We start from the raw sequence: 15,982 nt of genomic DNA on the forward strand, positions 1-15,982 counted from the left end.
GACTAAATGTAGTCTTTCCTCCCAAGAGGGGAAGAAGGAGAGGAGGAGAGGAAATGCAAGTACTTATAAGAAACCCACTATTCAAAGTTGAAGGAACATCTTATAAAACAAAATAACATAATACACACAAGCATGATCTTGGACATTTGACATCAAAGAAAGAATGTGATCATTTCACTAACTTTCATGTATCTATTGACCTTGCTGATTTGTTATTTCTTGTACTAATTCTGTAATATTTTTCACAAATTCTGTTTATTAATCTGTGACATTCAAAGTATACTAATTTAAAACCCATAATGAATTAATAATTTCTAATAAGGCTAAAGCCAGGACCTCCATTACAGTTCCAGAGGCGAAACTCATGATCGAGGTTCTAAGAAAAACAAGGAACGGCAGCTTAGAAAAAAAACATACATATGTAAGAATATACGTGTGTTTTTCCCACTCTTAATACTATTTATTATACTCCAGAGTAAATAAAATTAACATCTAGCTCTTGAAATTGAGATGCCAGCTAACAGTGTTTAAATCCAGTCTATCCTTAAAATCAGTATCCTTTATACAGTCCAGAGAAGCCTGGAAAAATATAGCTAAGAGGAGTTTATTCCCCTAAAGTAACTAAAGTCATGTTATCCTAAAGTGGTATCAGTTAATTTATGACTATCAGAGTGGGTCAGACTCTAATCAAATTGTAGAAACATTTCCAAAGTGATTATTCAATCAAATGACTAACATGGTTAATTAGGAGCCATAAACATTGCTCTGAAGTTCATCAAAGTAATGACTTGCCCAGAAAAATTACTGCTAATTAAATTGCCTGCTGCTTTCATTTCTACCTTATCTAATAAAAAATCCAACCAATGAAGTTTGGCATTACATTTTAACTTCTGCTAAATGCTCAACCAAGATCCAAAGTAGCTAAGCGGTGACTTCAAAGGCAAATGTTTTGTGGCAGGGAATGGAGGCATTGCATACGTATACACTCATGTTTTTTCATAGGATAAAGCTTACAAAATTCAGCAGCGATCATAAAACGTAGTTTAACCCATGCACAAACGTTACTATGATAGCGTATTTGTGCTGTTCTATTATGTGTCCATAGGTTATAATTTTAGGCTCAGGAGACCAGCACTGATTACAAATGTGCATCTTGTCTTCTAATAGACCTGGTTTTGAACCTCGGTTCTGAGATTTTGTGGGAGTACGACATTTTGTTAGTTATTTCACATCTCAAACACTCAACTTCCACATCTGTAAAATGGGAATTATAAGCGACACGCTTCAAAGGGTTCTTGAGAGGACCATATGTGCAACATTTCACTTAGTGCCAACAGGGAGGATTCAGGATATGGTGCTTACCATTGAAAACAGAAACTATTTTTAAGTGACCCTCACAAGTGTTTAAAGTGAGTGAACCACAGCACTTAAAATTAAAAATGATTACATAGTAAAATTATTTTTGCATCTTAAATGGCTATTTAAGATTGATTTGTTGCTTATTCGTATACTTATTCAGTGATATTCTTCACAAATCTATAAACCCATGATATTTAAAATACACTGATTTAAAGTTCATTACAAACTCATGACTTCTCAGGTTGAAGTGAGAAGCTCCATTACATTTTCAAACTATTCGGAGGTATCTCTTTTGAGCTACTTTCTACAGTATTATGCCCTAATATTTGCTGCTGTGTGACTGGTTTAAAAAGTCTTAAATTTAATCTGTAAATTGAATTATGTAAACTTCATTTAACACAAAGGATTTTGTATTATGTTGAAACCAATGGATCAAAGAGCACTAGGACATGACCATAGTACAGGCCCCGCCAGCTTGCAGAAACTATAGTGGCTGTAATTTGTCACAGATGAGCTCGGGGGAGGGTGATCAGTATGCTACAAAAATTCAAAGCAGCAAAGCACAGTTGTCCTTTTAAGGCACTAGTTAACGTAGGGGCAGTTAGGAAAAACAGTAAACACAGACCCCAAACTATCCGATTTTCTTAGTGTTCACCTCTAGTAACACTGTTAAAATTGCCTTTAAGATATGCAGGTTTCTTAAGAACAAATGAACAAGTTGGCTTTTCTCTCTCTTGCATTTCCAAGCCACAGTGGGAAACACAGCACTGATTTGGGGAGCTTTACCAAAAGCCGGACCACAAAGTGGAGTTTTGAATTTGTGCACACGGCATAGCTACACCCTGCTCCGATTTGTGTATTTGCATACTGCTGCCCAGGGGTACAAAAGGAAGAATCCCCTCAGGGCACGGTTTGCCTAAACCTTCTAAGAGCTGTATGAGGCCAGATCAGAGACAAATATTTGCCAAGACCATCTGAGATATCCATACACTTTGCTGAAATTGTTTGTTATCAAATAGTGCGCAAACCTGAAAATTCTTGATACTATAAACTTTGAGCAAGGAGTAAGAAACGCCTCTCTTTCCCTGGAGGTTTTTACTTAAATTCGTGTGGCAATCATCAGTGTGATAACTTAAGCACTCAAGTCTCTGAGAGTAAATAAGAAATCCCTGTGAAATAGGAATAAGTTTGATGTATTTTAATGTTGCTTTCACATGAGTGTGCAATGGAAAAAGATGGATTTTTTATACACTTGACTAACTCCTTGGGGAAGTGATTTGACAAAATCAAGTCTACCTAAACGTGTCTGTTAAACACTGATGATGGCGGAAAACCTGGCGCATTAAAGTCCAGGGATGAAATATGTGTGCAGACATACATCTGAAATCAGCAGGTACTTCGTGAATGAAAACTATGTGTGCATGTGTGGGTCATTCTAGGCATACACAGGAGTTTAAACAAGCTTTTCAAAAACACATGTAACTATTACCTAAAGAAATAGAGAGGTGTTGCAAGAACTAAAGACATTAATCTCCTTCAAGAAAGATGAGCACTATGAGGTATCTTGCCAAAGTTTTATCTGTCTTGAACTTCATGTTTTACTGTTTTGTTTGTTTTTCCCCATTTCCTGGCACAGTGTTTAAAATCCAAAGATTTTCTAGAGTGCAGGAATAACAGGAGTTTTATGAAGATGTATTTAAATGCAAATGCATTCACATATACCCTAGTCTAGCATCCTTTTACTATGCATTTCTACTTGCCCTATGAATAGATTTCATGTAGCTAATTGAGAAAATTATGTTTTATAAAGTTTTCTGCAAAGGATGCTAAGGGGAATGAATTTTTTACACTCATATGATCTCTCTATGATAGAACAAATCTAAAAGAATTAACTCTAAAATAAGACTCAGGATGAGTACATCTGAATTCACTTGAGAGAGAAGGCAAGTGGGATGGCAAAAAAAAAAATGAAGTTTTATAAGACCTATTTGTCGTCAGTCACAAAAGCTCTACGTGGAGGTAACATCTTAGGTTGCTGAACCTCATATAAAAAAGGCAAAAAAGTTGGAGTTGGCTCAAATCTGGGGAAGACAGTGATGAATTTAGTATGACCTCATTCACACTTAGATGGGATCTTTTTCATTGGGATTTTGAGTAAACTGTTAATAACATAAAATCTGTAGAGATATTCTCTTCCACCACAGCCTGGAAATACAGAGACTACTGTTGATAGAATTGAGGACAGAAGGAGAACTATTGTTCTTTATATGCTTTGCGCAGTATATGTAAAGTATTTTTTTTTAAGTAATGCTTTTATCTGCATTCAGATACTTTTAAAACATAAAGGCTACATAACATGAAAGAACAATATAGAACAACCTATCTATGAAACTGCAAACTTCTCTTCTAAGCATTTAAGTTTTGGGGGGACAATATCCTACACAAATAATGACCAGATTCAAACAGGATTAGCTTATATGATCTAGCAGACTGACAATTTTCCAAGTCTTACAAGCCTGTGAAAGTTTTATTTAGTTAGAGTTAAAAATAAAATTGAAGTGATAGGAAATATTGTAACTCTGTTTATTAGATATTATTGTACTCTGACAATTAACAGAAATTTTAAAGAAAATGCAAGAAAAGATGCGCTACGCTAAACTGAGGCCACCAAAAAAAAAAAAAGAAATCTGAAGAGGTGAAAGTGTTAATGCTGAGTTCTGATACTGAATTGTTCCTCTGCTTGAGTCTACGTGATTTGAAGCAAACCACATCATGAATGGCTTTGTCCTCTCCCTCTCATCTCTCCTTGGATCATTGTAATATTCAGATATTTACTCTACTGGCTTCGAATGTGAATAATACTAGTATCAAGTTCTCTATGATTGCTCACTATGTCGCAGACAGCATAATAGTTCAGTACCTTGTTGGTCTTGCACAATTGGATCATCTTCACATGAGAATATCTTTCTCACTTTGTCTTATCCTTTGGTCCCCAAAAGTGTATTTGTAAATATTAGAAATAATAATAATGGCATCTTACTTCAGGACTAGCAGCCTTTTAGGAAATCTCTAGAGGTCCAGATAAAATCATATCATAAAGATATCCCCTATTATTGCCTGGACCCCTAATACTATATATATTAGTAGCTTTACAAACATCATCATATCTAATCCTTACAAAAACAGGAAGGTAGAGGAATTATTTGCCCCGTTCTATAAAGGAAACTGAGGACAAAAGAGGCAACAAAACATACTTGATATGACAAAGAGAGTAAACAGTCATCAGGCACAGAATTCAGTATAATATTTCCAGTGTCATACAAAGTGGGAGGTTTTGTTTTTGAATGCTAAGAATAACAAAAACATGAGGATGAAGCAGTGCACTGTGGAGGCCCGCACACTGAAAAAAAAGGTCACCAGAATAGAGTATTCAAACATACTAAGTTTCAGAAAATGGTAAAGAAATCACAGTGACACATGCGTGTCATTCTCTCAGTTTTGTCTTGGCTGCTTTTTAATACTGTGCTATTATTTAATTTCTATGATGCTACATGATAGTATATTCACTTGGTTGTGTTTAATTTTATGAACACAGTTATCTTTGAATATCTCTCCTAGTAACATTTTGCAGAGTTTTAGAAACAATTAACTTACAAATCTCTCACACACATGATAAAAACAACCATCTATTTAAGGTGACAAAACTTCCTTGAAAATGTTTCAATTACATTCCTCATGTGTTAGGCAAAAGTATTTCATAGAAACAAAAAGCCTCCCTTTTCCTCTAAACTATGAAATACTCAACTCACTGAAGAAATAGAAATCCTTTAAGTGCAAAAGAAAATACACTGTGACAACACTCTAACCTTAAAAGTAGATATTCAAATAGCTACTTTCAAAAAATAAATAATATTATCTTACCTCTTGTTCACATTCATGAACCACACAAACACAAACACACACACCCAAATATGCATCCTTAAACCATTTAATTTCAAATCTTAGTTGCACATACAAAAACAGTTGTAGTTCACTTTGTCCGCTTGCAGTTCTGGGCCTAAGCATCCTGGTGGTTTTCTTTGGAAAGACACTAAAAATCCCACACTATGAAAGTACTCTCTCCTCCCTCTTCTAATTTCCTTTTTTGATGCTAGTACAACTCACAAGCAGATTATCCCTCCCTTCCCCCTTTCCTGCCTGTAAAATCCAAGTTAGACAAACACTGTGTGGCTGAAATGACATATTTGAATGGAATTCAGACCCACCAGTTCCTGTTTATGTTTCAGATTTGAGAATGTTGTCTTCTCATTCACTATACATTAGAAACACTGCAAGGCCATAAATAGTGTTGGGTTACATGCAGGCAGGACCAATGAGCATTAATCATTACTTCTAGTCAACTGGCAAAAGCAGCAGCTGATGGAACACTACACCCTTCAGCTCTGTATAAATGGACATTCCAGAGAGTAAGTGTGTGTGTGTGTGTGTGTGTGTGTGTGTGTGTTTCCTTTCAGTCTCCATTTTATGAATGAAACTCCAGGCTCTATAGAGTCCATTCATGTAAGACAAATGCTTACAGGGCTCTGCCCCTGGGGATCAATCAGTCATGGGTAAAACTGATATGATTGGTTTAAGACAGCCTTCAGCCTTCCATTACTGACTTAAAATGCAGTCCCTGTCCATCTGACCTGTGTTAATGCATAAAGAGTAAATCCAGACCATGGTCTCAAGTCTCAAATCAAATCACTAGCCAATGCCACTTACTGTAACTGTAGATTTAGAGCATATTTAAGTATTTCTTAGAAAAAGCAATACAGTGGACCAGAGTACTGTTTTGGGTGATTTGCTATTTTAACTCAGAAGAATGAGGAAAATCCATTTGAGGCATGCATGCTAGGCAATAAAAAGCAAAGTCAAGTTGTGAGGCCAATCCCTGACCTCTATTGTAATAACAGAATTAATTAGGAAGTCATCACCGTCACTCTTCACAACTGAAGCACCTAAAAATCAGAGATTAAATGATCTACTCGTCCACAAATCAGTAGCTGAGGAAAAGAAAATTATCTTTGGATGTTAGAGAAACAGATAGAATGCTAATGTTTCTGAAGGATCAATAGCTCATTCCTTTAAATTCCCAAGTGATTCTCCAGTTGAATTTCTCGAAGCAATAGTTTTAAAGTTAGGATGGGGGGGGGGGGTGGGGAGAAATGAGCTGCCATGTTTCAGGAGAAAATGTAACCATAAGCAAATGATGCTTACTAATGGAATAGGGCCAAGTCCTGGCCTTTGGGAGTGTTAAATATCAGTTACAAAAAGCCAAAGTTCATGGAACCATAAACATCGCTGCACTGGAAATTACTAAAGATGGTAGAAATTACTAAAGACAGTAATGCTTAAAAACATCTAAAGTTTTAAAAGAAAAAAGCTATTTATGAGCAATTATGGGAATGATTTGTGAAGAGTCAGTCCTATACCAAATACTGTTAAACATATAATAGGTTTTATCAGCCATCTGTAACTTGGTCCTTGCCTCTAGAGGGGAAAAAAAAAAAAAAAACAAAACACTTCTCTCTTCCAGTGATCTGAAGCCATATGGGAAAACAGTTGCAGTCAACCATCTCTGTATATATCTCTAAACAATTTCTCATGAAATCTTTACCATGTCCATTAAAGAAAGAATGAGGATAAACATAAAAAAAATGCCTAGTATTCATCTTTAAACCTGTGAAAGATTATCTACTATGGTGTAATGACCATTTAATATTTATCTCCCGATTTCTAATATCTGGTAAATAAAATAGCAGAGAATAAATAAAGTTACCAACACGTTTTAGAATTCAAAGCTGAAATGCCTGACATAGCCAGGTGGGGAGATAATAAGGAATTCTATAATCTCCCATCCAGAGAAAATATGGAGCAGAGGCAAGATCACTGAAGAGTGAACATACACTGAATTATTAATTCCTAAATAACACTCTTTGAATTAAAAAAAACCACAATATTCTTCTATTTAAAGTGGTTCCAAGTCGGGGCGCCTGGGTGGCGCAGTTGGTTAAGCGTCCAACTTCAGCCAGGTCACGATCTCGCGGTCCGTGAGTTCGAGCCCCGCGTCGGGCTCTGGGCTGATGGCTCGGAGCCTGGAGCCTGTTTCCGATTCTGTGTCTCCCTCTCTCTCTGCCCCTCCCCTGTTCATGCTCTGTCTCTCTCTTTCCCAAAAATAAATAAACGTCGAAAAAAAAAAAATTAAAAAAAAAAATAAAATAAAGTAGTTCCAAGATATGCAAATAAAATGATGAAATTAAGTTGAATATTTTCAAATGTAATATTTCATATATGTAAAATATAAAATTATAATTATTGGTCATAGGATCTTCCATTTTAGAGATGATGAAGCCTACTAATTAATGGAAAGCCTGGATGTTCAAAATAACTATCAGGAGCCCTTACTCCCTCTGTCACATCTGACTTTAATTAGCATTTTTCAACAGTTTCCTTTTGTAATCGCTGCATTCCTTGTGTTTCCTGAGCAATATGTTAGGTTGTTTACTTGTGTGTAACTCAATTGTTCAGAAAAGACAGAAGAATATGTATTAGTAAATACACATGAAGTCAATTTCTCAAATATATTATCTCCTCTTGTAAACAAATAATAAGATATCATTTAAAAGGATGATAAACCCTGGAGCACCTGGGGGGCTCAACTGGTTAAGCGTCTGAATCTAGATTTCAGCTCAGGGCATGATTTCATGGTTCATGGGTTTGAGCCCCAAAAAGGGCTCTGTGCTGGCAGTGTGGAGCCTGGTTGGGATTCTCTCTCTCCTTCTCTCTCTGACCTTGCCCTCCCTCTCTCTCTCAAAATAAATAAATAAACCCTGATGACAACATTCCTGAGATAATACTCTTGTAGTGGCAAAATTAGTCTACTAAGAGTATAGAGATACTACTGGGTAATTGTAGCCTTCTAAATTTTGCTCTTATGTTTTTGCTTTTTAGAAGTTTTATGTAATTTGACCAACTGTTTGAGGCCATGAAGAATCATCTCCAAACACATAAAGCACTACCTACTCATATTTCTATGTGTCCACAGAAAATAATTATGTTGTCTTGCTCTGTTATCCTCTGATTTCAACCTCTAACTTCCACCTTAAAACATTATTATAAACTCTGCAAGGGGAATCCCAAACGAGGCTTACTAGAAGAAGCAGTAGGAATTACTTGACTCCTTTTCCTACTCTTTGACCAAGATGAGTAGCTACCAACACAGCAAAAACACAGAATAACAATGACAGTGGAAAAATCTTCCCCTCTTGCCATTTTAGAAATCCAAGAGTATTTATGTTTAACTCTCTTGACTAAAGTGCCAACTTGGGCATACACGACTACCAGATATATGTGTCAGTTCTGACAGATGAAAACTGAACATAATCTTAGTTTTAACATATTTAATATGAGGTGAATATATTTTCAGTATTTATTTCATCAATTCTCTGCCTATGTATCATTTTTCTACATGCTAAACACAGAAAATCATTCTCTAAATGGAAAGGTTTGCCTATGGGCCTTTATCAAAATCCTAGGGTGATAAAGAAGGATATAGGGGAACTTGGAAAGATTGCTTGGGTGAAGAATGGATTTAAAAAGGGAGGATGGAAAAGTCCCACTTTATTCTTCCAAATGTAAGCTTTCCAACTGTTTCACAAAATATCTGTGTACCTGGAGAGAAGTTGACATGGAAGAGCCTCAGGCGTGTTATCTGTACAACTAGGGCACGGAGAATACAGGTGAACTAGGTGATTTCCAAGAACTTTCATGATTTAAAAATTTATAATTCTACACAACAACTATTCGTGTCAATTTCCAAATTTCCAGTAGTGTTGACAACACCATTAAAAAATATAAAACACTTTCCTCAGGGGGCACATGATGTCAGCTTTCTCCACTACCCCCTACTTCTACTTCCTCCTCTCCGGAAACTCAAGGTACGCAGTGCCCCCCAATCTCTGATTGGAGCAGGTCCCTGGAAGTTCTCTTCTGCCCCATCTCCCTCCCCAGCTGTTTGATGAAACTGCTCCACCACAGGGCTGGGAGGCATCTTTTAAACTAATTAGAATAATAGAATAGGCCTTGAGGGCTAAAAACATCTTATTCATGTGTTACCCTTCAGTCAACTCCTAGGTTAAAAATTTTAATATACCCCATAGCGCAAAGGAACAAAGTACTAATTGTGGATTGCAAACACTGAGCAGGGATGAACCAAAAATCCACTAAATAGCATATTAATTCTGCTCCCACCTCTAAGGCAGTCCTGGACACAAACTAATAGCAAGCCAGGTAGGTTTGCAGCATGTGGTACTATAATATAATCCTTTACTTAGCATTCTTTCCACTTAAAGGACTGACGTGATTAATTTGGATACTTCTTCAACTCCAAATGGGTTGATATTTTAAAACAGAACACATATTTCCTGTCTGATTAGCAAAGTAATACCTACGCACTGTTAAAATGCAAAGCACTTCACAGGCAAAACAGAAATTGCTTAGGATATCATCACGCGCATGAAGTCACACTATATGGGGCATCTTGGTTAAGCATCCAACTCTTGGTTTCGGCTCAGGTCATCATCTTGAAGTTTCAGGAATTCAAACCTCACATCCGGCACTGTGCTGGCAGCACACAGCCTGCTTGGGATTCTCTATCTCCCCCTTTCTCTGCCCTTCCCTCACTCACACAGTCTCTCTCTCTCTCTCAAAATAGATAAATTAATTAAAAAAAAATTAAGCTACAGTATGTCTGTATTGGGTCTTATTTGCATGAGTCATTCGGTGTGTCTATTTTTTTTTTTTTTACTCATCTCGTTTCATTAAACTTTTTTTTTTAAAAAACTGACTTCAAATGGCTACATGATATTTCTGTTATGGATAGCTATAACTTACTCTACCATTCAACTACTATATACTTTTAACATTTCTCCCTCTCATTCATTCACTGTGTCTTTCATCCCTTAACATAATTTCCAGAGTGAAATTATCTAATCACAGTATATGAACACTGTGTGCTGATGTTTTCTTGAGCCAAACTTCAGTTTCATGTAAGTACCACGCCACTAAAAATACTACCCCTAAAATCTATGAAAAGGAAAGAAAGAAAAATGAAACAAAAGATCAACCAATCAACGAACACAAACAACTCCAACGAAATATGTTGTTATGCATATATAAAATATTTGCCTTGTTCAGCATTGTGAATCGGTGAAACCTCACATGCAAACATGAAAATGGGAAAGTGACTATGATTCTATGAAAATGTGGCGTGGCATAAGGCACTTCCACTGAAGCACTCAATGCATATTCAACCCATTTCATGTGGTCACTTAGCCATTAGGGCAAGAAAGGGAAAACCACTCTGGATTCAGGAGAAGTCAAACTAACAAAAAAACCCGTGTACTGCTTTGTGCAGCACTATTAGGCTCGAGAAGAAGAGAAAGAAAACAATAACAGATGTAATTGTCGAGAACTTAATATCATAATATAATAATGATCACACACACTGCACTGGTTCACCAAATTGGACGTAAATACCAATCTTTTTTAATCTTCTCAGTGTCTTCTGATTCAGGTTTTCTTCTCTTCTCCTAAATAAAAATTTCTACTCAACTAACATAATATTTTGCATTTTTTTTTTAGCTTGAATACTCGGCAGTTGAAATTGCGTTCCTGTAATTATAATTATAACTAATAGACCTTCCATTTCCCATGTCATAATTAATGTCAGGCTTTATTAGAGCATCATCATGCTGCCTTTTCACTTACAAAGCTTCTTTTATTTTCACAACATTTATGTTATATTGAATTAAGCAATAAAGAGTTCTGGAGGCCTTCTGAAAGGAAAACCTTTGGAACATAGATGCTAAGTAAACTATGAAACGTTTTTGCATTGTTTTTAAATCACATCAACTATTTCCTAATGTCCTATTTGTTCAACATTAGTAAGTGAACCAAGAAATCAATGATCCAGTGATAAATACATTAGATTTCATAAAAAGATTATTTAATGTGCTCTCAAAAGGGATGAAAGAAGTAATGACAACGAAACAAAATATCTGGAGATCATATTTGTTGACTGCAATGTAGGACATATACAGATGTGTCAACTTGATTCCAGCTGTTTGGTGGCCAGGGAAATATATTTTGATACCTGCATATTAATTTTCACAGGCCTTGGTTATACACTGTTACCACCGTTCTTTTAGACCGCAACCAGAAGCTCCAACTTTACAACTTAATTACTCAAGCACAACAGAACTGTATCCTATTGGCAATACTTAAATTAGCATTCAGAGGTGCTGTACAATTTTAGCAATCTGCAAGAGAATTTGGAGGGTAGGAAGGAATATATACTAACAGCTTCTCAAATATTAAACAAGTGTTGTACAAGTCATTTGCAAGGTATAATGTACACTTCACAAAAGACATGCCCCATATACCTTTAAAATTGGATAGAGTGCCTGAATGGCTCGGCTGGTTAAACATCTGGCTTCAGCTCAGATAGGATCTCACCATCCTTGATTTCGAGCCCCACGTTGGGCTCTGTGCAGACAGCTCAGAGCCTGGAGCCTGCTTCAGACTCTGTGTCTCCCTCTCTCTCTCTGTCCCTCCTCCATTCGTATTCTCTCTCTCCCTCTCAAAAATAAATAAACATTTTTTTTTTTTTTAATTTAAATTGGAAGGGCACCTGAGTGGCTCAGACAGTTAAGTGCCAGACTTTAGCTCAGGTCATGATCTCACAGTTCGTGGGTTTGAGCCCCAGGTCGGGCTCTGGGCTGACACCTCAAAGCCTGCTTCAGATTCTGTGTCTCCCTCTCTTTCTGCCCCTCCCCCACTCACATTCCCTCTGTCCTTTTCTGTCTCTCTCTCTCTCTCAAAAAAAAACATACATTAAATTTTTTTTTTAAATAAAAAATAAAAAAAAAATTTTAATTGGATACTGGACTATGACTGAGAGAATTATCATGTCCTCCACAATTCACTGTAGATGCCCTAATGCCCACTGTGAGCATATTTGGAGATGGGGCCTTTGAGAGAGAATTAGGGTTGGATTCAGTTATGAGGGTGGGACCCCCGTGATGGAATCAGTGCCCTCATAAGAAGAGGAAGAGAGATCAGAACTCATTCACTCTCTTTCTCTCTCTGCCACGCAAGGACATAGTGAGAAAGTGGCCATCTTCAAGCCAGGAAGAGGGCCCTTCCCAGGAACTAAATCTGCTGGCACCTTGATCTTGGCCCTTCCCAGCCTGCAGGACTGTGAGAAACGTGTTGTTTAAGCTCCCCAGTCAATGGTAGTTTATTAGAGAAGCCTGAGCTAAGACATGGACTATGCTTTTTAGTCTATATCTGTGCTTTGAGGGTCGGACAGTGATTGACTCGAAGTTCCTATTATGTATGGCCCACAAATAATGCAATCAAATCCTACAAAACCAGGTTACTTTTTTTGTTTATTTTTTACCTCACTGAATTATTTAAATCTCTTTCTTGCTTGGTTCACATCTCCTCAAGCAAAGTTACACACGTTAAATACCATGTTATACATAATTTTACCTATCACATAAATATGAGGAAAAGATACATATATGGAGTTAACTACAGAATCAAAAAAAAAGGCTTCATAATTTTTTTTAATGTTTATTTATTTTTGAGAGAGAGAAAGAGAAAGAGAGCATGAGTGGGAGAGGGGCAGAGTGACAGGGAGACACAGAATCCGAAGCAGGCTCCAGGCTGAGCTGTCAGCACAGAGCCTGATGTGGGGCTCGAACTCAGAAATTGTGAGGCACATGACCTCAGCCAAAGGTGGATGCTTAATGGACTGAGCCACCCAGGGGCCCCCCAAAAATGCTTTCAATGTCAATCTTGGTATGATTATACATATAAAAACATTTCTAGAACACACAGAGATGCTCTTTAAATGCTATGCTCTGTAAGTCCCTTTGAACAAATTATTTGGACTGTTTTATATGATTTCCATATAAAGTTTCTTAAAATCGTGGTGACTTCAAAAAACTGTACAGCAAATCGAAATACAGTTTGGGAAATAAAGATAGCATCAGTTAAAAGGACTTAAAGTTTATAGAGAAAAATGAATCTTATCTATAATAAAATGCATTGTAGGGTTCTTAACTATGGACAAACTATGGACAAATACAAAAAATTCTAAACTGAAACCCCTATGATGCATTTCAAGTACATGTAGTCTGCAAATGACAGGGCCTGAGAGGCAAGCATTCAAATAAAAGCCCTCACGCACATGTTTACATTTTTTAAATTGTAAACCAACTAACAAACAGCTAATGAGTACATTTTCTCCTCCCATTCCTTGAAATGAATGAAATACATCATTCATAACAACCGGAAGGCCAAGTCAAATCTAGAATTTGGAGAACGCTCTAAGATTAGCACGGGCAAAGGATGGTATGGAGCCAGCTTCTAGTCTTTAGACCCTGGCTCACGCCCCTTTCTTCCTCTTTTCCTATCCCTTCACCCTACACTGTTCCATATACCATGTAAATCATGGGGGCCTCATACGCAAGCACACGGGCACATCCAAGCTCCATTCTCATTCTGCCACAAAGAGCTACCTCGAAGCCGCTTCCGTGGACCCTGGGAGTGTACACAGGGGCAATGCGTTCTGCCTTCAGAAAGCTGAGCCTGGGAAAGACCTGCTCAGACTGTGGAAATGGACTTAGGGCCAATCAGGCTGGGAATTCATGTGTCCTTGGTAGCTCGTGCTCTTTCGACAAGTGGAGACATAGCCTCTGAGTAGGCAATTCCTCTTCATCCTTTGGACCTCTTGCCCACAGAAGAACGGTGGCCAAAGGGAGACTCTCAGTCATAAGGCTCCCCCTTGCTGAGCTTCGAGAGCAGTTCCTAATAAAGCAGGTAATTTTATGCAAGCTAAAAACTCAAACTAGAGACAATTTTCTTTCCTCAAGTAGAATAGAAAAACTTAGCAGAGTTATTCCTAGAAAAGCAAAAGTTTCCTCATAAAGAATATCCATAACTGCATCAAGAGGAAATTACATTGTTTTCAGGTATTTCCAAGTCCACAGTCATCTATTCACCAGTTACAATAACATTAATAATATTTTGTAGGAACATGGTGCCCTTCTTATAAGCATTAGCTTTTATTTCATACTTTTTTTTCCAAAATTCCTGGGATGTGTGAAAAGCAGACGTCCAGATTTTGAGATTATAATGGGTGAAAAGGAGAGGAGTTAAGTAATTCTTCTAAAGTCTCAAGGTTACATGTTGGGATGATATTTGTAACCAGTGTATATTTTCTTACTTTCAGGAGCCCCCCTTTCTCCATCTTGATATGTTACTTTCTGGGGCCTTTCTGCACAGTGAGACCAAAGCTAAACTCTATGAATAAACCAATTTGAAACTCAGATATTTTATTTTTGCTCTTCCTCTTCTAATATGTAAGAATCTTTACTGCTGGACTATTGGAGTATCACCACCAATAAAGGACAAAACAGTTATAACCAATAAATGAGCCAAAGCAAAAGAATATTGCTTTCTGTAACCAACATGATTAGATAACACTACCACAGCAAAATAGAAAGAAAGCCCCATATCCAAAGAATTACAATGCTATTCTTTTGGACTGAGAGTATGCCTGATTTTACAAATTACACTTTTCTTTGGACTGCTTTCATTTCTAGACACTATTTCAACCGTGAGCTCAAGCCAAAATGGTTTGATGGTTCAACTTCACACAGAGAGAAAGATTCAAAGAGGGGATAAAATCAGAAAGATTCCACACCAAATGGTCATGAGCGGCCCAAGTTGATGCCAACACTAACCAAAGTGACAAGCAAGTGAAATGATGTCTTAAACGTAACTTAAAGCATGGGCCTACCTGAATCATATGCAAAGTCTCTGGGTTCCTGTTTAATCATCAGAGGAGGAGGGAAGCTTTGGCTGGCCGCACCACCAACCATGGTGTTGTGTTCATACACTGGGTCGTGGTATTCCTGCTTAAAGCCTTGAGGGGGGAAGGGGATGTTTGGCTCAGACATCTGCCGTTGGTACATAGGACGTCCTTCCCTTGGCATTGTTGGCAAAGGAGGAAAAGAATTACAGGGTTCAGAAAGCTGGCGGCGAAATCTGGGAAATAAGAGAGCATGTTTTAAATAAAAGGGTAACAAGGAATACTCCTTACAATATTGGTACAAGTTTTAACTGTTTTGTTAATGAGCATGATACCAACTGACCCGAAGTGTAAATCTTTTGGAAGGAGAAGATTTCTCCTTCCTGGGTCAGTAGCACCGTGTTTTTTATATCATAATATGACTTGTGTTCCTTGATAATTAGTCCCCTGCAGTACCATTTTGGAACACTACAGTAAGTGAAAGTGCTTTGAGCAGTGTACTATTGAGGAAACACACACCCTAACCGCTAAAATGCCCAATTCTTAACAAGTTGGATCATTTACCAAATTTCCATATTAAGAGAGTCTCAAATGATTATATATAAGGAAAAAACAAACCAGGAAAAACACAAAGAATCTGATTCCAAACTGCATCCCCTGTCTCTTAATTATGTTAACAAACCAATCAACAAACATACC

The 15,982-nt window shown here is 37.3% G+C and overlaps 1 protein-coding gene across 10 annotated transcripts in view; it reads right to left on the reverse strand.

Annotated features, from left to right (window-relative positions):
- The window catches only part of ETV1 (ETS variant transcription factor 1), a 92,062-nt gene that overhangs the window by 20,594 nt on the left and 55,486 nt on the right, over window positions 1–15,982 (reverse strand). For all 10 annotated transcript variants that reach the window (XM_043589002.1, XM_043589001.1, XM_043588998.1 and 7 more), the window contains one exon: window positions 15,272–15,519. In XM_043589002.1, coding sequence (XP_043444937.1) covers window positions 15,272–15,519 — 248 coding nt within the window. The remainder of the gene's footprint in view (window positions 1–15,271; window positions 15,520–15,982) is intronic.

Source organism: Prionailurus bengalensis, chromosome A2 (assembly GCF_016509475.1).
Source record: "Prionailurus bengalensis isolate Pbe53 chromosome A2, Fcat_Pben_1.1_paternal_pri, whole genome shotgun sequence".
Taxonomy (NCBI): domain Eukaryota; kingdom Metazoa; phylum Chordata; class Mammalia; order Carnivora; family Felidae; genus Prionailurus; species Prionailurus bengalensis.